The sequence below is a fragment of the Pithys albifrons genome, chromosome 4 (genome assembly GCF_047495875.1).
Source record: "Pithys albifrons albifrons isolate INPA30051 chromosome 4, PitAlb_v1, whole genome shotgun sequence".
Classification (NCBI taxonomy): Eukaryota; Metazoa; Chordata; class Aves; order Passeriformes; family Thamnophilidae; genus Pithys; species Pithys albifrons.
The window spans coordinates 69,631,971-69,655,268 of record NC_092461.1 but is presented as its reverse complement, the minus strand read 5'-3'; the positions used below and the strand labels follow the sequence as shown (position 1 = coordinate 69,655,268).

At 38.6% G+C, this 23,298-nt stretch overlaps 1 protein-coding gene across 3 annotated transcripts in view; it reads right to left on the bottom strand.

Annotated features, from left to right (window-relative positions):
- The window catches only part of ALKAL1 (ALK and LTK ligand 1), a 41,541-nt gene that overhangs the window by 3,714 nt on the left and 14,529 nt on the right, over window positions 1-23,298 (bottom strand). For all 3 annotated transcript variants that reach the window (XM_071553116.1, XM_071553115.1, XM_071553117.1), the window contains 2 exons: window positions 6,141-6,194; window positions 2,027-2,107 (listed from right to left, as the gene is read on the bottom strand). In XM_071553116.1, coding sequence (XP_071409217.1) covers window positions 2,027-2,107; window positions 6,141-6,194 — 135 coding nt within the window. The remainder of the gene's footprint in view (window positions 1-2,026; window positions 2,108-6,140; window positions 6,195-23,298) is intronic.

Below are 23,298 nucleotides of genomic sequence, written 5' to 3'. Positions count from 1 at the left end.
CCAATTTTGTATGAAGAAATTTAACTCATTAAGTAGGAGGTTATTCTAACCAGCAGCCTATGACATCATAGGAAGTCAGTCTTTCCAACATTTCATTTTTTTCAAACATTTTATTGTTCCACTTATTATTGACATCAGTGGAAATCCATACATCTTCTAATCATCAGACTAGAAATACTGATGTCCCACTTCCAATCCCTATCTATAGTGTGCTTGGTTCAAAACAACACTTGGTTCAAGTGGACCCTGAGTCTCTGCCACCCATTCTGACTATTTGGTAAGAAAAAAAATAGTTAGGTGCTATTTCATTCTCTTGCTTGATGGGTATTTTAATAAAACTTAATATAAATTGTGCCAAACAGCAAGAAACTGAACGGTAATATGGTTTCAGTTCCTCAGGGAATATTTTTACAGCATATAAACATGTCAGGAGGAGAGGAAGTAACTCATCCTTAGACATCCTATGGTGGATAAGGTGCTCTTGAAAGAAAATATCAAACCCCCTAAAGAGATAAGAAAATACCTGATCTATCATCAGCCTTGGTAGCAACTCTAAAACCTGAGTGCTGCATACGGCGAAGACAATTCTGAACATTTAGCTCTCATTTTTAGACTATAGAGCATTTCAGGTTGAATGTAACTCCTTGTGTGCTTTGGGTTTGGATGACAAAAGGCAGAAAAAAACCCCTGCTTTAGTTTTTTATTTTACATTTTGCTTTGCTTTGATAAATTAAAAATCAGCTCTTCACATCATTCTAATCACAGTCAGGTTTTGTAACTTCAAAAAAAAAAACCTATTTAATTAGAAGTGAAATAATATGACTGTGTTTCTTTATAAATAAAGTGAAGCATTCAGACAATACATGAGAATCCAAATAATATCCACATACTCTGGATCCATGTATCAAGGCACACAACATGCAACATGCATGGTATTTTTGTAACGCATCATGTAATATATATATGCCTAACCTATTCATATGTCTACTTAGAAAGCCATATGTACATCTTTTAGGGATCAGTCATGGATTTCTACATTCCAGCTTCTGATAAGTGTAAAGGCTAAAGCCAGATGTAGATGAGGGCTGCTGCATTACCTTTCAAATTCTAGATCCTCTGAGGAGCTGAGCTGTGATGGGAGATCATCAAAGCTGCTCACAAACAGTGCTTCTAAGTGATGCAGTCAAAAAGTGTCATTCTTTCACGTTAAGTCCTGAAAAGCTTCCAAAACACCCTGGTCCATACTTTGAGTTTACAAATCACTGATGAGATTCACATTTTCTAAATAAAAGATATTGCTTATTTTCCTCTAACCCCCTTGGAATTGTCCACTGCACTAGAGAATGCTGAAGCAGATTCTACTTAAGAGACATCCATTTTGTTTCAGAGGTTTTGTTTGTTTGTTTTATCCATTTCATAACATCGTTAAATAGTTTTATTTTTCAGTCTCTGATAAAATTACATTCAGGATGTGTTAAGCAAAGCTTCTGTAGGTCTCATACAGAAATAGAGTTTGGTAAGAACTGAAAGTATCAATAAAGTAAACGATGAATCAATTGATTTTTTGTTGTTTAATAATGGGCATATAATAAAAAATTATCTTCAAAAATTGAAATATACTGAAACCCCAAGATATAAACATACTATTGAGCACTAATCGAAGGTAAAGAAATATTCAGATTTTATCTTATTGCACAAGTTCATAAGTAAAGCTAAAGAAAGCAGGAAGAAGAACATGGCTTCATATCTGCCCTCTGCATAAGCATTCCCTACCTTTTTTTTTTCAGACTGTAACATTAATTTCATTTATTTCAGTCTCACTTTGAAGTAACTCCATGGTATTCAGCTGATAGCAAGTGCATTAACAGAAGATCTTTGTATATTAGAGGACTTTGGGTATGTTTTGCAGTAGAGTGCTAAGCAGCAACAGTTAATAAAGGACCAAGACATCAAACACTCAGTAGGAAAAGTGGGCTGCTTTTAAACAAGTATCACAGCTACCATTATAAGGTACTTTGCTACTTACAGGTTGGTGTTGAGCAGTCCCTTGTGTTGTGATACAGTCGATGAAAGTGTTTGCTACACTCTGATGAAAATGTGACTGGCCCTGTTTGAAAGTAAGCAGGAGTTAACCCCAAGTTCTCAGTGTCACTGCTCTGCAGCTTCAATGAATGACAACAACACATAGAATTAAGTTCCTTTTTTGTTGGCCGAAATTGCATTTAGTCTTTTACTATACTTTAAGCAATTACGATGCAAGAAGTATAATAATACTACTGAAGTAGACGAATGAAATACTATTGCTACATCTTTATGCTCATAACAGAAGAATGATCTGTGGAAATTACGGGCTAGCTTAGCCTTTAAATTCCAGTACTTCAAAATTAGCAGTAAAATTTCTACACAAGGAAAATGAAAAAGGTGCAATTACAGGCAAATTTAGCTTACTCAGTAGTTATCTGTAGTCTTATGTAAAAGGAAAGATACATCTGGAATGTGGTCATTATTTCTAAAGATAAATAAAAACAGCATTCTAAAGCAATATGAGTTTCTAATCCCTTGAAAGGTAAAGTACTTTTATGTAATAATGCTTCTAATTTGCACTTAGATGGTTTATGAAATTCTTAATATACAGTGTGGGTGTTGAGTAAAAAAAAATTATTTCTGAATAACATCTAGGAACCCGATCTGTTGAAATAATCCTAGTAAGAAAGGATGCAGATGTGCAGGAGGCAGGATGGACTTCATCTTTTGGATGAGGCAAATCCCTGTCTGCCCAGAGTATAATGTGCTGCTCCCTTCTCTGGATATGCAGTGTCATCTGCTTACATAAATATTTGATAAGAAAGGTGTCCCTGCTCATGGCAAGAGGGTTGGAACTAGATTACTTTTAAGGTCCCTTACAACCCAAACCATTCTATGGTTCTGTGATTCTATAAAAACATGGATCAAAGTTAACAAGTTCCGAAAGAACCCTTCCATAATTGCTGATGGCCCTGGGAAAGTATTCCTGATGACTTCCAAGTTGAAAAGGAGAGCAAAATGTAATACTTAACACCATGTAACTTGCTTAGCAAGATTATCACTGACAGCTGGGGATGAGTATCCTGTTTTTGGAACAATAAACATTGATATAAATTGACATTAACTGAGTAAGACTAAATTTAAATCTAAATTCAGCACAAATAGGAATCTTGAGTAAGAATGGCTTGTTTCAGGCAATGCTACTAAAGAATCCATAGAAAGCACACTGCGTTGGCTAACTTTCCTGTCAGAGGAAAACACAAGCATTTCTGGGCAAAAAATTACTTATTTCATAACTTGAAAGGTGGTTTATGAGCCTGACAAAATATACCAAACTAATTCTCTCTGGATAATGAAGCCAAACTGCCATGAGAAGGTTCTTCTCTGTAACACTAAACACACTGGAAGATTAGATATATTTCACAGTAGTACACGGATTTCATTAGTTTTTAAGCCACAAATAAACTTTTCAATAAACTGAAAAAGCAGCCTTTGCACTTTGAACTGTAATACTGTTGCCATTTTTTATCTGAGTAAGTAATTACAATCAAGAAAAATTATGTAATTTGAAATTATCCAGCATATATGGGGACAACATTGGCTTTAGCCACTAAAGGAATTCCATGTCCCTTCAGATATGGTTTGCTAGCTTTCTTCTGTCATCAGAAATAGGCTGTTAATTTTATTTGTACCTTACAGAGCACTCTGTGTCAGCTGGCTTTTCAAGCTAAATTGATAGATAGATTTATGACTCACAAGATTATTTATGATTTTTCCTATAGTCAAGGACTGTTAAATATGGTTCTTCTTTGCCTTTAAAATGTTTCTACTATTCTTGGTATACAGAAGTGTAAATAATTTTCTTAACTCTGAAACTGCAAAAGATAACGGGCAGTAGAGATAATGTTGTAATGCCAGAGGGGTTTTTTGATAATTTGATTATTACATTTTATAAATTTTAGGAATACAGTAGCTGTAGCAAAGGCAAATTTAGTGGGTTAATATTTCTAGTAGCTTAAGTTTAATATAACCTCTATCACATATCCATAGCTCGAATTCTCTGAGTTTAGTCTTGCTTACAAGGTAAAACACTGAAGAATAACAGAAGGCTTGCCACAGGAGACATAAAGAGGGGCAGAGTGACCCAGAAGTCGGAACATTGGAAGAGCTCCAGTAGTCTGAGGAAGAGGAAGATGAAGACCAATGGGTCCCAAGCAACCCCCAACCTCAAATCAGAGGGATTGGGACTGGGCAGGACAGGGGTGAACTGGGAGATGTGTAAAATAATGATTGGATAGACTGTATTATAAAAACCATTGAAATTAGAGTTTGGACACATGCCTTGATGTATTCCTGGACAAGCTTAGCTCATTAAAGTCACTGCCTACTTATCTCCTACAAAATTGGCTTGGAGTCTTTTTAACAGACTTTTGCAGGCAACAGTTGATTTCAACTTCTCTCATTTTTTTCACAACCTCAGTAGTTTAGGATGTCCTAACTGTTGAGCTAGTAATGACTACAATTGAAAAGTTTAATTAATGAAGGTTGCTAGAAGAAGGATTATGATTGGAGGTGTAGGCAGAAATTCTGAAATTATGAGCCAACAAATAAACCTTCAGTATTTTGGAACAATCCTCTTTTCCTTATTCATTCCAGCTAATGTTAGTCAAGTAATTTCAGCAATTTTGATGGCAACTGTTCATGCAGAAAAGGACTACTAATTTAATGAATAGCTCCAGAGACAGGCCTTCAATTATATCTTTCTCTTTTCTATGATTTAATAATTTCAAAATACCTTCTGTAAAAAGCAAGGTTGTTTTTCACTGGTTTTGAGTAATGAAACTCTTTCTGTATTCATTATTTAGCTTCCCTAGATTCTTATGTTGAGCTTTATATGGTAGCTGAGGAGTTTCCAAAGTTAAAAATTAAAAGGAAATGGATTAAATAGTAACATAAACCTTTCCTGTCTGTCCTTCACAGGAGAGGAATATTCAGTACTGCTGTGCTACACAGCATAGCATAGTTTGAATCTCTATGTAAGTTTTTTTCTCATATGGACTGAAAATGGGCAGGTTCGTAATTCTCTTGTTTACTGCAAGAGTGCAGGGCCAGCTGGCTCTGGCACATTTCCGGTAGTTGCTCATAGGTTGCAGTTAGCCACTGGCAGAAAGATCCTTAAATTTTTGCTTTTCCCAAAGGTTTGAGTACACTTCCTCCAAGCAAAAGAGACAACATATTCCTTCCTTTCTTGTCAAGGACTGCCTGAAATTTCCAACAAAGAGGAAATGCATAATTATTTCCAATTCTCTTTTTCATGTTCTTGCTGCCAACTATTTCTTTTAGTTTTACTAATCGAAATAACCTTGAAAATCACAACAGATTTGCAATCTAATACTTTGAGGCCTTCATTCTTCTGAATTACAGAACAGTTGGAACTGCAGAGTGAAGAATCAGTGCAAGCACCTTGCTATTGGCAACACATATTGCACATATTCATAGAGTACATTATTTTTCCCAGTAGCTACAAAACAGAGTCCCAAAGGTAAGTAAGTGCATTATACAACTCCATCTCAGTTTTCAAGTACTTAACCGTAATCATCATAAATTTTCACATTTGAAACAGCAAGTTATTTTTCTTTTTCATTTACACTGATTTAATCCTTCCTTGTTTTATTTGTTTCCATTGTGAGAATAAGTTCCACAAGTATATGTCATGAGATGGAGGCTAAAAAGCTTCCCTGATATGGTGAAAACTTACTTGGCCACATAGATCTGTTTCTGAAAGATATGTTCGTGCAATGAGAAGTTTTAAAATTAGTGAATGTGAAAAAAAATATGGAAAGCATCAATAGAATGATAGAATAATAAAAAGAAAAAATAGCTTTTAAATAATGTTTTAACTTACCATGTTTTGAAAGTAATTTTAGGCCAGATAATTCAGTTGATTAGTCAATGCAAACAGAGTTTTTCAAAACTTTCTAGTTCGAAAAAAATCACATTTTACTTCAAAAATGTTAAACTTGGTGTCAAGCCTCAAAAAACCTAATGGTGTGACTCTTGTGACTACGTAGAATAAGCACATGTATAGGAGAATTACAAGCAATCAGCTGCCTTACCTGTAAAATGCTTTATGAACTTGTCTTTTAGGCTGGAATCTCTTGGAAAAATTTCTGAGGAGAGAAGAAAAAAACATGCAATTATGTAGCATAGAAATTACAATGAAAGCCCTGAAAGCATAATATGACTACATGTCTTGAGGTAAAGAGACCAAATAGCTTCCCAAATTAACTATGAAATTATTTTTCATAGTTGGGGGCAGAGGGTGGGGGTGGGGAGATCAGTGTGTAAACAGCACTGTGAAATATTTCAGGTCATCATGGCTAGGCATCGCAAACGAAGATTTGAGAAGGGCACTACCCACGCTTGCTGCAAGCGTGCTGGTGGCTAAAAAGGCCGATACGGGATAGGCAGGTCCGGTCACAAAAGGCACAGCGAAACGTCTCCCTAGGTGACATTGGCACAGAACGGTTCTTTCTGCGTTTTCTTTTCTCCTCAAGACTGACTCTCCGTGCATTCTCAAAGGAAGCAGCAGCGTCGTGAATGGTGTGTCTCCATGAATCCCGATTGGAGGCCAGAGTGGACCACTGGTGGCAGTCAATGTGGCCAAGGCTGAGGTGTTGTTTCAGGGAGTCCTTGTATCTCCTTCGGGGCTCCTCTCTTGCGGCAGCTGGTGGCGAGTTCACCATAGAGCACAATCTTTGGGAGGCGGTGATCCTCCATCCTGGAGACGTGCCCTGCCCAGCGCAGCTGCGTTCTCATCAGCATGGCCTCGATACTGCTGACCCCTGCCTGTTCAAGAACAGACACATTGGTCACGTAATCAGTCCAGTGATGTTTAGGATTGAATGGAGGCAGCGCTGATGGAAGCGTTCGAGAAGCCGCAGGTGGTGGCGGTAGACGACCCAGGATTCAGACCCATATAAAAGAGTAGACAGTACAATGGCTCTGTAGACTCTGATCTTTGTACTTTTCTTCAGGTGTTTTTTGGACCAGACTCTTTTATGGAGTGTTCCACAGGCTTTTGTATGCCTTTGCTAGCCTGTTGTCTATCTCTATGTCAATCTTACTGTCTGAGGAAATGATACTTCCCAGATAGGTGAACTGCTGGACTGACTTAAGCTCTGAATTGCTTATGGTGATGTGAGGATGGAAGACTTCTTGAGATGCAGGTTGGTAGAGAACTTCCGTCTTCTTCAGGCTGACTTCCAGCCCAAAAAGCTCAGCAGCCTCAGCAAAGCAGGATGTTAAGCGCTGCAGAGCTGCTTCTGTGTGAGGCACGAGGGCGGCATCATCAGCAAAAAGCAGCTCACGGACAAGGTGATTCAGGGTCTTGGTGTGGGCCTTCAGTCGCCTTAGGTTGAATAGGCTTCCATCGGTACGATATCGGATGTAGATGCCGTTTTCTTCATCGAGGTCTGCTGTGGCTCTTTGGAGCATCATGCTGAAGAAGATTGTGAATAGAGTTGGTGCAAGAATGCAACCTTGTTTCACACCATTGGTTATTGGAAAGGGCTCAGAGAGTGCATCGCGATATCTGACTTGTCCATGCTGATCCTCATGTAGCAGGATGATCATTTTGAGGAACTTGGGGGGACATCCTAAATGTTCCAAGATCTGCCACAGGCCTTTTCTGCTCACAGTGTCGAAAGCTTTGGTGAGGTCAACGAAGGTTACATAGAGACCTTTGTTCTGTTCCCTACACTTCTCTTGCAGTTGTCTGAGAACAAATACCATGTCTGTGGTGCTCCTATTGGCTCTGAAAGCACACTGGCTTTCAGGTAGAAGATCTTCTGCAATAGTGGGTACTAATCTGTTCAGAAGTAGTCTTGCAAGGATTTTACCAGCAATGGAGAGCAAAGTAATACCTTGGTAATTTGAGCAGTCTGATTTTTCTCCTTTCTTCTTGTACAGGGTGATAATGACTGCGTCACGGAGATCTGGTGGTAGTTCCCCTTGTTCCCAGCAACGCACAACAAGCTCGTGGAATTTGGCATGGAGTGCTTGACCTCCATGCTTCCAGATTTCAGATGGAATTCCATCAACCCCAGCTGCCTTGCCAGTTTTCACCTCTTGTATGGCCTTGAGTATCTCTCCCATAGTAGGGGCTGCATCCAATTCATGTTTCACCAGTTGTTGTGTAATGTGCTGAATTGCTGAGTCTTGGACTACACGGTTGGCACGGAAGAGAGTCTGAAAGTGCTCAGACCATCGCTTCAGGATGGAGGTTTTATCTGTTAGAAGCAGTTGACCATCTGCACTGGGTAGGGGGCTTTGAACCTGGTGTGTGGGTCCATACACTGCTTTCAGGGCCTCATAGAATCCTCTTTGGTCACCCAAATCTGCACATAGTTGTGTCTTTTCTGCTAGGTCGAGCCACCATTTGTTCTGGATGTCTCGAAGTTTCTGTTGGAGCTTGCTGCATGCAAGACGAAAGGCGGCTTTTTTTATATGGCAAGATGGCTGAGCAAGGTGTGCTTGGTGAGCAGTTCTCCTTCAGCAATTCCTGGATCTCTTGATTGTTCTCATCAAACCAGTCTTTGTTTTTCTTGCAGGAGAACCCTAGGGACTCTTCAGAGGACTGCAGGATGCAACTTTTAATATGTTGCCAAAGCGCTTCAGGAGAGGGATCTATGGGATTATCTTTAAGTCTAGTTTGAAGGTTTCCCTGGAAGCTGTGTCTCACTGTGGCTGTTTGAAGATTGCTGACTTGGAGCCTCCTCCTTGGAATGCCGCCTCTCCTAGGTTTGGGCTTGAAGTGGAGGTTAAGTTTGCAGCGCACAAGGCGGTGGTCTGTTTGACATTCTGCACTCGGCATCACTCGCGTATGACGGACATCACTGGCATTTCTCTGTTGTACTAAGATATAGTCAATGAGGTGCCAGTGCTTGGATTGAGGATGCATCCAGGTTGTCTTCAGGCTGTCTTTCTGTTGAAAGATAGTGTTGGTGATGGTGAGCTGCCGTTCTGCGCAGAACTCTAGCAGGAGGCGTCCATTGTCGTTGCAGTTTTCAACGTCATGCTTGCCCAGGACTCCTTTCCAGGCTTCAGAATTCTTACCTACTCTGGCGTTGAAGTCACCAAGGATTATGATCTTATCATCTGCAGGAACATTTTGGGTGAGGTGGCGCATGTCTGTGTGGAATTTGTCTTTTTCCACTGGGTCAGCTTGGAGAGTTGGGGCATATACGCTAAAAAGAACAACATGTTGCTTGTTGTGTAGAGGGAGGCGTAAGGACATAATGCGATTGGAATGACCTGTCGGCAGATTTTCAAGTTTGGAGGCAATGGAGTTTTTAATCATGAAGCCAACTCCTGAAAGGTGTCTTTTGGTTTTGGGTTTGCCTGACCAGTAGAGTGTGTAGCCAGCACCATGTTCTTTAAGGCTGCCTTCGTCATGAAGACGAACTTCACTGAGAGCAGCAATGTCAATGTTGAGCCGTGACAGTTCGTGGGCAATTAGAGCAGAACGACGCTCAGGACGTCCACTATCCCCAGTATCAAGCATGGTTCTGATGTTCCAACATGCGAGTGTTAGTTTGAGCACAACTTTGCAGGCAGGTGTATGCCTTTGAAATCTCTTTCTTTTTGTTTGACCACATGGAAGATGCCGGTTGGCCGCGGTTATCCAACCGGGTGTGGAGATGAGCTTTGTTTAGGCCACCTTTGCTAGGCCCCTCTCCGTGTGGAGCAAGCAGTGCTGTCCCTAGAAAAGGCTGCTTGGTCATTCAGGATGCTGCCGCAAGAGACTGTCATCTCCGGGGTCAAGTCTCTAATGACCCATATCCTGAAACGCCTGCATGCAGGGTTGGGTCTGCGGCTTCCAGCTGCTTCCTATCACCTGCCGTTTTCGACCCTCACCTGTCGCTACAGGGCTTTGCAATGTGGGTGAACCCTTCAAGCCTGCGCAATGGATTTTTTAGGTGAGGCACAGCGTGCGCAGAACTGGCCCCACCCTTTACTCCTAAGGTTCATCTGCCACGGCCTAGTGAGCTTGGACGGTGACAGCGAATACCTCAGGACGTAGGTTTGGTTAGAGTATCCTTCTCTTAGATGGATGGCCTTACAGGGCTAAACGAGCTCCATCTGCCTGGGTTTGGGGTTGGAGTTGTCCTTCTCCTAGGATGGTTGCCAGACGGCTAGCGAGCCCATCCTGCCCGTGGACACACTTTGTCTGACCCTTCAGCTGAGACCTGTCTGGCATGGGAGACCCTACTGGCGGCACAACCAACCTCCAGCATAGCTCTCAACCTCATGAGGCTACGCAAGCTTCACCCCCACGACAAGGGGGTGTCCCCAGAGAAGAATATTTCAGGTAATTCACAGATAAATATCAAATGGTCATCCTACAAGGCACTGTCAGAATTTCTGACAAGAATTTCTGCCCGTCTTAGGTCTGAATGGGGCTGTTAAGTTTAGAAAGACTACAAATAATACAAACATATCACCCTGTTATGACCAGCATATAAGTATCTGAACAAATAATGTTAAACATGTAGATAAACACAAACCAAATACCACTCCCTGGGTTTTGAAATAACGAGTACCTGAGAAGTCTCCTACAGATCACATAGCCCATCCATATTTTAATTGGACTATTAGTCAAAAAATAGTTCTCCTCTTGTTTGAAAACAGTTCTGCATTTATGGCATTTTTTTTCCCAAAAAGCACAAGACCAGAGAAGCCTCGTATCAGCAAAGGAATCATGAAGAACAGATTTATTTTTTTTACTAGGATGCTTACAGTAGAAACTCTTTATGCAAGTAAATATTCTCAGAACTGGTACATCTGCCCCCAGTCTTATAAATTTTTAATTTCAAAACTATTAAAAAATTCTTGGTCACTGCAGTTATTACTGCAGACAGTAACCTGTACATAGTAGCTATCTTTTTTTGTCACATTCAAAAGAAATACCTTTCTTAGCATTAATACAAGGAATATGATTAACTCATAGCATTAGGACCTGCAGTTAAGCATATTTATTCACTAAAAATACTTCTTTACAGGTAATGTAATTTTAAATCTTTGTATTCTTTTTTTTTTTTTTAATTTTCCCATCTGAATTAACATTTAGCTCAGAAGATAGCAAGTTCCCTTTCATACTATAGGAAGATGCTGGTTATTTACCACGATAAATTTTAAGCACTGGGTTTAGGCAGTTTTTCAGAGGTTACGTGAGTGTATCTTTGGGTGAGATTTGAGCTCAAATGTCCAATTCTTATTACAACTTAGCAAGGTTAGGAGATACTTCAGATTCCTCAACAATATCAGTTTTAACTAACTTGTTTACGTATTGCAGATGAAATGCCAATGCTTCTCCATTAAACTTAGAATTTTACTGACAAGAAATATGAGGCACTTTAAAATTATACAGAATGCAGGTTATGAAAAGGCAAAATAGGGGAACAGTCTGTGTGAAATTTGAATGAGATGCCTCAAGTGGACAAGTTCTTACAAGTAACTGTAGCTTGGTGAAGGGTAGGCTAGGAACTGGCCACTCTTGCTCTGACAAAGACCATTTAGACATAGGCCCTTTCAACATTCATAGAATTTGCTATGGGAACAGTAGCTGCCTTTTGCCTCATAAAATTCTTTGGGAAAGGTCTGTATACAGCCACAGCCCTCACCCGTTAATGCCGAGAAGGTAAAACAGCAGAATGGATTTGATGCTCTGGCAAGGAGCTAGGCATTGCAAGGATAAAATTGCAGCCCCACTGTGTCGGTAAGCCTGAGAAGGAACACTGAAAACTCTCCTTTCCACGAGTAATCCACACTGGCCCAAGGTTCACACCAGCCCAGCTTTGCCTCTCCCAGTGGGGAAAACTAGGTCAGTTTTGCGTTGAAAAGCAGCTGAGTGATAGTGCCTGCATGCCTGCAGCTCCCCTGCTGCGGCTGCCGTCCCTCCGGGCAGCAATCAGCTTTTCAACATATGCCCATGTTTCAGCTCTCCTCAAGTGTTCATTTTCTTAATAATACAGTGCACTTGCTTGGTAAAACACAATCAGTGAGTGCCAGCTCTGCACAAAACAACCTAAGCTCATTTGTATAAGAATCACGGTCAGTGCAGGTTACTGGAACACTTCTGTCCAATTGCTCTAATGGCAGAGGAAGTTCCCCTGAACTATGAATTGCCCAACACAAGCACAGTCATTTTCTTCCATCTTCCAGCAGTGTAGCCAACCTCTTCTGTCATATACAACTGTGAGGCTGAGATCTCAAAGGACTTAGCATTTCAATCAAACTCATGAACAGCTTCTTTCAATAGAATATGTATCACTGACTCCTGATCACACTGCAGCCAGAAATAGGATATCAAGTCCATACAGGATGTTTTTATAAAGCAGTGAAAAATCATCATGACAAAACCTCTGAGCTAGTTTTTCCTGGCATCTAACAAGCTCTCAGTTACTCCAGTCATAGTTCATGTGTTATCTATCAACTATTAAGGCAGGTAGCTTAATATCCATTATCACAACGAAAACTCACATCCTTACAATGCAAGTAAAGTTCCTTTGACATATGAATTTCACAAAAGAAATACAGAAACATTAATAAGATAGATTTGCAAAATATTACTAAATCAAAACACTTGAAAGTCACACTGGGAAAAACCACAAAAGAAACAGGAAAACAAAATAAAATGTAGCAAGCGTGAAATCCATGTGAACTGGAAGTATTGAGTAGAGAAAGTCTACTCAATCCATTCTTGCTTCAAGACCACATTACACAAACTACTAAAATACAGCCAGTATATATCCCATGGGATATAGTAATAATATTTTTAATCAGCTGGGTGAATATTTAGGCTATGGCATTTTTATGCCCAGGCTTACAATCTGCACTGCTCACCAGAGAGAGTACATCTGAGTTAAAAGGCACTTGTGAGATTGACCCTATGTGTAATTCTGGGCAGAATCTCAGTTTATAATCATTAATAACCTTCAATGATTTATTTCTTATTTACATTGGGACGTCTATATGTATCCTTACATAATTACTCATCCAAGGCAAAATGCTGCCCATCCCACACCCCTTCCAGAGACAGCAATGGCCATGGACAACTGTTAAATGGTGCTAGGACAGATCTGATGCTGGATCTTCTTTCTAAAATAGTAGGAATATCTAAGGCAAAGTCTAGGGATAAGACAAATTTTGAGTTTTTTCCAGCTCTGCTTCACAGAGAGAATGGTTAAGTTTATACTGTGAAGTTGGTTCTAAACCATCCATACTGTTAATTTTATCAAGCTGACACTTCACAGAAGGTCTTGTGGCTACAGGTAAGAGGAGATTGGGTCTGCCTGCGTTTTATCCCATGCTGGGATAAATGGGATGATGGGAAGAGCTAGCAAGTTCTGAGTTAAGAATCAGTGAGCAACAGCTGCTCAAACTCCCTTCTCACAGTTTGTTCTAATCTTTCCAAAGTTGATTTAAACCACTGCTGTAAAGCTAATTCCCTAGAGAATTCCTATGCACACTTTTCGATCGGTATTCAGCACCCAGCAGCCGATATGAATGTTTAATTTTTCACTACTCTGGGTGTGATTACAAAGAGGTGGAGGACTACTACATTACAGCCTGGTCTAAAGCATGTCCTCAGCTTGCAACATAAGACATAATTGCTTCACCTTGTGTGACTCTTTTCAACATTCTGTATCTTCAGTTTCCATGTTTTGCCTGTTCAGATGACAAAGCTGTGACAGCAGGTGCTGACTTTTATCCTGTGTTTGTACTGTTTCCAGTATCATGACATCATAATTGTGCCTGGAAAACCCATGTCCTGATAAAGGATAAATCACAAGAGCAGTGCTTGCAGCCCTGAAATAAGCTAAATCCACACAACAGTTCATTGACTTGGGGCATGAAACCTCCATATCCCTAGGTGATATCACTGTGGTAGGAAAAAAATCAAGATCTCAATTTGGTTTTGCTCCCAACAGGAAGCTTTTTCATATTTTTAGTTTATTCAGAGGGGCAGTGCCAATCCAACAGCAAAAATTACTCCTGCTCTTGGCCTAGTCCAGGGCTACACCAGAGGGATCTGCGTCTCACTCGACAGGAGGCAGGCACAGAATATTTGAAGTAACAGAGCCTGGGCTCTGTTTCATTGACAAAGTTCTTTAAGATTTGTATATAAAGAAAAAAGATAAAGGGTCTTCATCAAGAATCTCTTTGTAGAAATATTCACACATCTAAACAAAATTTTAAAAGTTAAAAAAAATTAAAAACTCCACAAAAAACCCCAAACAAAACAACCCCCCCAAAACCCAAAGAAATAAACAAACAAAAAAGCACCCAAAACCCCAGAAACACCAAAACCTCCAAAACTATATTTCTCCAATTATTTAAATAAATTAAGAAAAAAAATCAACTTATGAAGCACTTGTGGAAAACCTCTCCATAGCAGGTGAATGTTTCAGAAAAATGTATCCAACAGAACATGAAACCAGAAATTACATCAGTTATCACTATACCTTTTCCTGCCACCTAAATTATATTAGATTGACATGCAGGCGCTAAGGGCTCTCTACAACACACTTCAGCATTTAAAACACCACATTTTTTTACTTGGGTTTGATAATTACCCATTTTCCAGAATATTCATAGCTAATTCAGAATATCCATTATTAAGTTGTACAACATTCCTGGAAATGACACATCACATGATGGAATAACAGATGTTTCTTGTTCTCAGGTTGTTTTGCACTTCAAGAGGTTAATTAACAGGTGGTTTGAATGATTATAATCTTGCAGAAATTTGTTTTCAATATAATATTTAGTCCAAGATAGTCTCTAGTAATTACTATAGTCATCAATAGTAATTTCATTATGTCTTTCAATGGTTTTATGATCCGATTGGTTCATATTCATTCAAATAAAGCAATTTTGAGTTAATACACCAGTCTATTCTTCAGCAAGAGCAATGCTTTAGAATTATTCTTTTCTTTTTGCTCTTTGTAATTCTTTCCTACTCACATTTTCTCTTAGTTTATAGTTCTTTTAAGTGAAATTAATTTTCATACAAACCAATAAATTTTAACAGGTCTTGCATTACCAAACTAATAAGACATTTTTCCTAGTTTAATGTAGATTTACCTAAATTTTGCACAATGGCCACACATACAATCTTGCAAAAATCTTAATTCTCACATTTTCTTTAAATTTATTTTATATCTGGAGCATTTAGAAAACCAATGCTGAGCATTTTCTTCTTTCTACCTGTAATATGGCAGAAGAAAACTGTCAGCAGTAAGATGCAGCTGACTCTTCTATTATAAATATAGATGCAGGCTTCCAAAATGTTATGGCATGAAAATACCATGTAAAGGGGTTTTTTGTTTGGTTTGGTTTGTTTTTTGGGGTTTTATTTTTTTTTATATCATTTCATGTCATGAAAGTGCTTAAAGGGCAATATGTATTAGTAGAATTTTAAACCAAAGCGACATTTTAAAGAACAAGACTCTCCAAAATTTCAACTTGTACAAAGGTTATATTTGTTCACAGTATATGGATAAATCTTGCTGCAGTTGAAATATCATGTTTCCACAAATATTGGAACCCTGCCAGTAAAACTGTCTTGAGTTCTTATATAGACAAGCCACATTTATTTGGATGGAGCTTTGCTTTACTACAAATTCTCCACAGTGCCTAAAGATGGCAACCCTTGCTTACTGTGACAATACCACAACGTGAAACACTAGGAGGAGGAGGTTTGCGTGTTTTTATTAATCTCAAGATGGTTTAGTTTGCACAAACATAGAATGTGTGTTGATATAAATGATAGTAAAATCTTCCAAATGTAAATTCATAATGAAGCTTATAAGGTCACAGAAGAATTTAAGCTACAGAGGTGAAACTCAACCAGAACATGATAATACCCAAGTAAAGTGATATGCTAGGAAGATGAGTGAATGGAATGACATTGCAATGCAAGGATGAAAATATCATCAGCATGAAATCCTGCAAAAGCAGTGTTTAAAGAAACCAACAATACAAACATATTCAGAAACCTTGATGTCCCACAGTCTTTTCTCTGCATGATTTAATCTACATAAGTAATTATTCCAACAAATTTTAGAAAGAGATATATTCCCTCATTTAAAAAAAAAAGGAGTTTTGTTCAAAATCAAGAAATAAAATAAAAAACAGTAAGATAAGGCATACTAGTGGAGAAAAAAATAATATTAATGTCCATTTATAAGAGTTCAGCGTGGTGTAGAGTAAAGCATAGGTGTTTGACTACAGTGGTGTATTTGGGAATCAGGTGATAAAATAACCTGTGAATAAATGGAGCATCAAGCATTCAATTACAGATCTGACCCAGCTATTCCTGCTAGAGGTAAACAGAAACATGCGGGCACCACTGTGGGCACCTGTCAGAGGGAGTCAATCCCAATCCCTGCCTAAGGCACTTTCCACTCCACGGTTTCACAGAGCTTGGGAGAACAGCTCCTAACACAGCCCTCAGCAGCAGATGACATTAAGCATAACTGAATCAAGTAACATCTACTTCTTTTTTAGTGCCCCAAGCAATTACGGTCTCAATTTCCTACTTTCATTATTATACTTCGGCTGTGACCAGAGTGCACAAAACTCACTCCTGGGCCCATGGCTGGACAAAGTTCTTACCTGAAAAACTGAGGACTTCCAGCAGCTTTGGCTAGGCTGGAAATTCTGATTTTTCTATGCTGTCATTCCACTGTTACCAGAAAGATATTACTTTTTGTTCTGCATACAACAGCCATATTAATATAGATTGAAATGTTTCTCTGGATCCTCATGGGGTGACTGAAACAGCAGAGAAACAGAGTATGCACTTCTTTGTTGAAAATGTGTGACATTTGTATTCCCCAGTAAGGGACCACCAATTGATTCTGGGGTCCCATAAGAGTGTTCAAAATCCTGAGGATGAATTTTTGGTTGTATATGTAATGTCTTTCCTACCTCAGTATCCCATGGGGAGGCAAGAAAAAACATGGTTGTGAAACATAAAGAAACTCCTTCCTTCATTAACAATCATAAATCATTAAACATTTTCCACTATTTGTGTTAGAAATAACTGCCATATGAGAAAATATCTGCTTAAATGATGTAATTTAATTCTCTTAGACTACTCATCTGTGTTTTCTACCACTTAAATGAATTGTATTTCTTACTTTGTCTTGCTCTTTTTCTTCATTTTCCCACAATTAAAATCTTTATAATAATTTCTATATCCTTAGCAATTTGTTTGCTTATACACTCCCACACACCATGTTTTCCCCCAATCGATCTGCAATTCATTCCTTCAGATAAGGGAAAATATCTATTTCTGTGTGCAGTATTCCGAGAAGTCACTGTGTTACTACTCCGTTTAAGTAACACGCACAGTCCCCACTTACTGAATACTTTTGTTTTGAGACTTTGATGTGTACATTCTGAGCATAGACGGAAAATGAGTCAGTGTTCCAGACAGACACATTCCTTTCTGTATGTAATATTGCTGTTTGAAATTCAAAACTTACCAGATTTCTCCCAGTGCTATGTAAAGAAGATTACAATAAATTAGCAACTTTGTTTTCATTTTCTATCACTGTCTGCTCTAGCAGGTGAAGAATTATCTGGTATTTCATAGTTTTCTGGGCAAGAAAAAGCCTCAAATAAAGCTCTAAATCAACACTGCTTGGATTCACAGAGATGAGTGTCTGCTCAAGAGAAAATCCTGAATTATCTATAACTGCATACCACTGCCACCTACTGAATGTATAATATGCTGAATGTACTTATGCATACCTTCCTGCTCTGAGAGCTGAGTTTACTAGGCTTCCCACTAACTCTGTCTTATGGGAGCCCTTTAAAAATTCCCACAATACAAAGTGTACTCTAGAGTTTAAGGGTTACAAATAGAGTGCAATTAAGAATTCATAATTAATGACTAGGCCAATTTGTCTTCTCAAAGAGTAGACATAAACAGTATTCTAATCTCTCTGGATTTATTTGCTGTCCATAAAGTCTTTGTTTGGCGTTACAACTTTATTTAAAGAAAATATTTGGAATGCACATTGTGATATATGACTGTACTGCATTAGTCAAGTCCTAAAATGCTAGTTCTGCTCTCATGTCTAACAAATGCTTCCATGTTTAATTACTTGTCCAGGTTTGAAACAGTGCTTCTAAGGATACTTAAACTAACTACTTAACATTTACTTTTCCTGGTATTCATTCCAGTAATGTTTTTCAGACGTGAGCATGGCAAATACTCTTTTTAAATGCTGATAAATTGATGTATTTTCAAATTCCCCTAGTTTTAGTTTTGAACACAATATCTGGTGTTTTATATATAACACTGTAAGACTTTATTCTGTAACATTCACCAGGAATTTGAGTAATGAAGTGGGCTGTGACATCAGGCATTGTAGAAGTACAATGCTGTGACCCCAAAGAGAAAGCCTAACAGGGTCTGCTTTCATAATGGTTGGTAGTTTACCATGTCAGGCATCACCGGCAATTACATTAAAAAAATCAGTGTTACTCTTCCATGTGCTAAAGATGGGCATAAAAGGAAGCGCAAGCTTCCAAAATCTCAATCTGGCATTTAGTCACGATTTCTATTTTTGTCCTGTTTGCTCTGCCAATCCATCACATGTAGTGCCAACCATTCATTCTTATACTAAAATGTCTATTCACCTGTGCCTTCTCTCTCTTACCCCCATAAGCCTCATCTACATCAGCTGCTCCTTTAAATCTAGGGCAGTTAGTAACTTCAGGGCATTCACAGGAGTGTAACTGAAATGTATTCGGTTCTACCAAAACTTCAGTATTGGAAATACTAAATATTTTTTAAAAGGCACAAAGTATTGTACAAAGGTATTCCTAAATCTACCACTAAAACCAGATAAGGACAACTCCTAAAAATGGTAATAAAATAAGAAACTGCCCACATTGAAAACATACAAAAAGCAAAGCCATACTGCTTTCATAATTCAGCATGCCCAGTTTTTGTCTGTAGGTTTATATGTCCTCATAACATTTGTTTGATGGATTGACATATGCACACTACAGATGTGAACAGATATGAAGTATTTCAAATTTCTCATTATTTACTTTTTGCTTGGAATGGAATATTCATTATTTCGTTAAGATTTCTAAAAACAGTCTTGAAATTTAGTTTGAAGTGCTGGCTTTTTATAAGTGACCAGGGTCAAATGCCACTCTCACTGATGGCTGTACAGTCCCCCTCACTTATCAACACCCCATTAATATAATTGCAAGGGAATTATGGAAGGCATTTTGGACCCAAATACTTTTCAGCTGTATGGTTATTATGGAGACACTCAGGTGGGTACCAAGGAAACAGATGACTGACTAACTGGAAACACCTAATTTCAGCTGGATTTATAGACTTTATTTGAATGATGCACCAGTAAATTTTAGCAACACTGTTATAAATAGTACAGAAGATGCTGTACATACTATAATACAATATAAATAGTAACAGAGAAGGCTAATGTGACCTGGACCTTTCTTCAAGAATAGAGGGATATTTATTTATCTCTACTAACTGATAAACTGGCAAGACAAGTTTTACACTAGCTAGTCACATTCCAGTTCTTTGAAAAGGTTATGAACAAGATCCTTGGATGTGTTGCCTGAAATAGCAGATGGCTGGATTTAAGAAATCCAGTAGGTTTCAGCCAAATTATTCTAAGTGTGGAATACCAGCTTTAATTCAACAAATCACTCTCTCAGTTATGTTTTATGTACTATTATTCCCACTGGGTCATGGCCTATGAGCAACTAATAGGGAGGATTTTATCCTTAAATCCCTACTATGATATGGAGTCCTTCTGATTAAATGATACATCTTACCTAAAAACAGGGCAAGCTTGTAAAGATATGAGGATGAACCATGTAAAATGAGTTCTTTCTACCTTGAGAAGAAACACATCGGTTTGCTATGGTATTTTATTCCTAACTCCCTCATTCTTTACTGCACATCATTAAATGGAGTCAGTTTCTGAATTGATTTGATTTACCTACTACTGCATTACAAAGGAATACAAGGGATTAAAAATTAAATGTCTTAAGCTCCTTGCCATATTTTTGGCACAGGGTATATCTGTAAGTAACATCCCACTGATTAAGCTACTTTTTTTGAAAAAAATGTCAATTATCTAGTCCCTTTTTTGGATGTTTCAGACTGTAAAATATCACCGAAAATCAAATGAACTTGGGTGTACATCATGAGAGAGATAACTTTTAGAACAGTCTCTTTTTGTCAAGTTTCTCTTTCTGAAGCACCAAAGCCACAATTGTGCTGCTGTCTCAGAAGGCGTTATGTGCTCATTCGTATTCTAAATTTATATGCTAAATTTGTGCTCATTTGTATTCTAAATTTTCCTCACTGCTGCAGTTTTCTTTTCATTCATCTGTCATACAAAATGAATGAAAGTGAAGTTTGTCCTCTTTTTTAAGAAAGAAGACCTTGTAGCTCTCTATTAGATCTCACAGGACATATTGGTCAAAGTGCCCTGGTCAAAGATCCTGTGCTATTGCAGCTACTATCATGGCACTCTTGCCAACACAGTCCATCCCAAGCACAATCTGTGGGAAACCTGCCTTTTTCAGTTCAGGTGGAGGAAGATGAATTGACACAAAGTCCTCTGAGACAAACTTTTGCCTCCAGGTTTTTTATGCTTCAGGTCAGTTTTGCAATAGAAACTTTCACAAAATCAAATCAGTAATGGCAGACAAAGCAAATATACTGATTGTATTTGACTTTGCACTTTTACATTTTATTATGCTGCTACTTGGGAAGGAGACAGAAGTTCTTTCCTTTATAACCCAACTTTCTAAGCTGAACTCAAAGGACCATCTCTGAGATGCCACAACTGCTCATGTTCCCTCAGTTTCCCACTCTCTGTGATCTATGTCCACATATTCTACCTAAGTGAAAGCACCTGTGACAGTACAAGGGAGGAGACTGAAAAACACATCCAGACATAAGGACAAAAGTAGGAGAAACAGGTATAGAAGTGTTTGGTGTTCATCTTCTATAGCTTGAAGCACCTACAAAGGATATAAGGCACAGGAGAAAGACACCTATTTGTCATTCCCGTCTTTACCCATACCTAGGTCAAGTCTGCAGAAGTTACGGAAGAAAACTATCTTTAAATAAGCCCCTCCAGTAGCCTTAGCAAAAGAAAAGGTTGACTTGCAGTTAGGGGAGGATGATAAAGATCTGTTCACATCCATGGAAGGACCCAGATAGGCATTGACCTCACTCTTCCCTGCCCATGCCTTACTTGCCCACATATTGCACTTTGCCTTCTCCCCTCCCTTGCACTCTTCTTGGCCTCCTCACCTTGTCTGGTCCCTGCTGAGCTGCGAGTAGGAACAGAGAGTGACAGGAATAGTTAGCAATCATTGCTATGAAGATAATTAACAGCACGAACAGTAATTCCAGGAAGGCCTTCCCATCTCAGCAGAGCAATGACTAGTTATGGCCTGCAAGGGGTTGCCAGCCCAGTTCAACCTCCTCTTAAGGGCAACAGATTATACCTAGAGTTGGCTCCTTCAAGCCTGGGCACTGAACTGTGGGAAGGACGTAACCTGATGCTGGAGCAAGGTAACTCACTCAAGCTACAGAAGAAATATTTAATCATGTCTGAAGTGTCAGAATAGGTGGACAAGGGATGGGGAGGATAGTTTTGCCTACTGTGAATTATTCAGGTCTCTCGACACTGGGACTATTCTGTTCTTCCTTTTCCCCTTTTTCTTTGCTTAGTTCACCATTTGTGAAGGGAATGTAATTGCTCACTAAGTGCTTAGACACTATATCTTCATTTCTCAGAAAAAGAAATCACACCTTGTTGCTGGTTAAAAGACTGCTTTAACAGTATTATTATCATCATGAACTTGGAAAAGCTGAGCCCTAGCTGGGGAAACCAGCACCTAAAAACTGTCCTACCTAAATCAGAATATTTCACACAGTATTTTCTGAGTATGTCCAGAAATATGATACTAAATAATTTCTCTATACTCTGTTCCTTTATAATGTCACCAGGTATTCATCATCCAATCAGAATTTGTAAAAATATGTGTCAGTTGGTAAATTAGCTTTAGGTACTTCCAAACTTTCTTTCTGTCACCTGTTTATCAGTATTTCACCTTGTCACTAGAACTATGTGAAGGATTTTAGCCAGGTAACGGAAATGTATTTCAATAGCACATGTGAAGCCTACTCCCAAAACCATCACCTTCTTCCTGAATGTCAGGTTGTCAGTCAGCTCCAGGTAATTAAATTTTGGTTGTAACTAAAAATTCCTTTCGTTTTCATGCGCCACTATCCTTCTTCCTCACTCTTGTAAAGCCTGCATGATTAAACATGATTTTTTCTTTTAATAGAGAATTTTAAAATACTAAAGAAAGCATGCAATAGTGTAATGATAAGATAAAAAATATTTCCTCTTATTTATAAAGGTAACAAACATCTCTTATGCATTTATTGCTAGGAAAAAAAATAAAACCAAAAGCAAAAACCAAACAATCTCCATGGAGTTATAAGGCTTTTAGATTTACAGTTTCCCAAGGAAATATTTATAAAATAATGTCTTTGAGTTGAGGCACAGGTCTAATTCTGAGACTGTCAGAACTGTAATGCAAGACTACAATAAAGGGAGAAAAAATCATGTACATCTTGACTTATCTCTTTGAAACTGACAACTATCGGAAACCATGCCTGAACCTGCAGTTCCAATTTCCATGGTTAGTCACAGAAGCCATTGTTTGAGTTTCACATTTTGTAATAAAAACTAAGAGCAAGTAAGGAAATGCATTCTGTTTACAATCTTAGCTTATGTCTACAGTAATAAACAACACAGCAGTTGTGTACTAGCAGCTCTCTGGATTCCCAGCTGGTACAAGGAATTATTCTAGGAACTGGTGTACTTTCAAATAACACATTTTCAAGGACTGAAAAACACTGGAAGAAGAGTATGCCCTGATTCTGTTCTCCTTGATTTCAATGGGAGCAACACCACATCCTCAATCTGTGTGTAACTCACATGATCTACTTAGCTAAACAATTAAGTCACAGCTCTGACATCTGATATTTATTTTAAGTTCTTTGAGCCAGATTCTCCTCTCTGAGCCAACCTTTTTCTGTTCTGGTGGCACAAAGTCTATAACAACTGTGGATTTTCCCAGCTGGAGATTCTCACAGCACAAATAAGTCTTCAC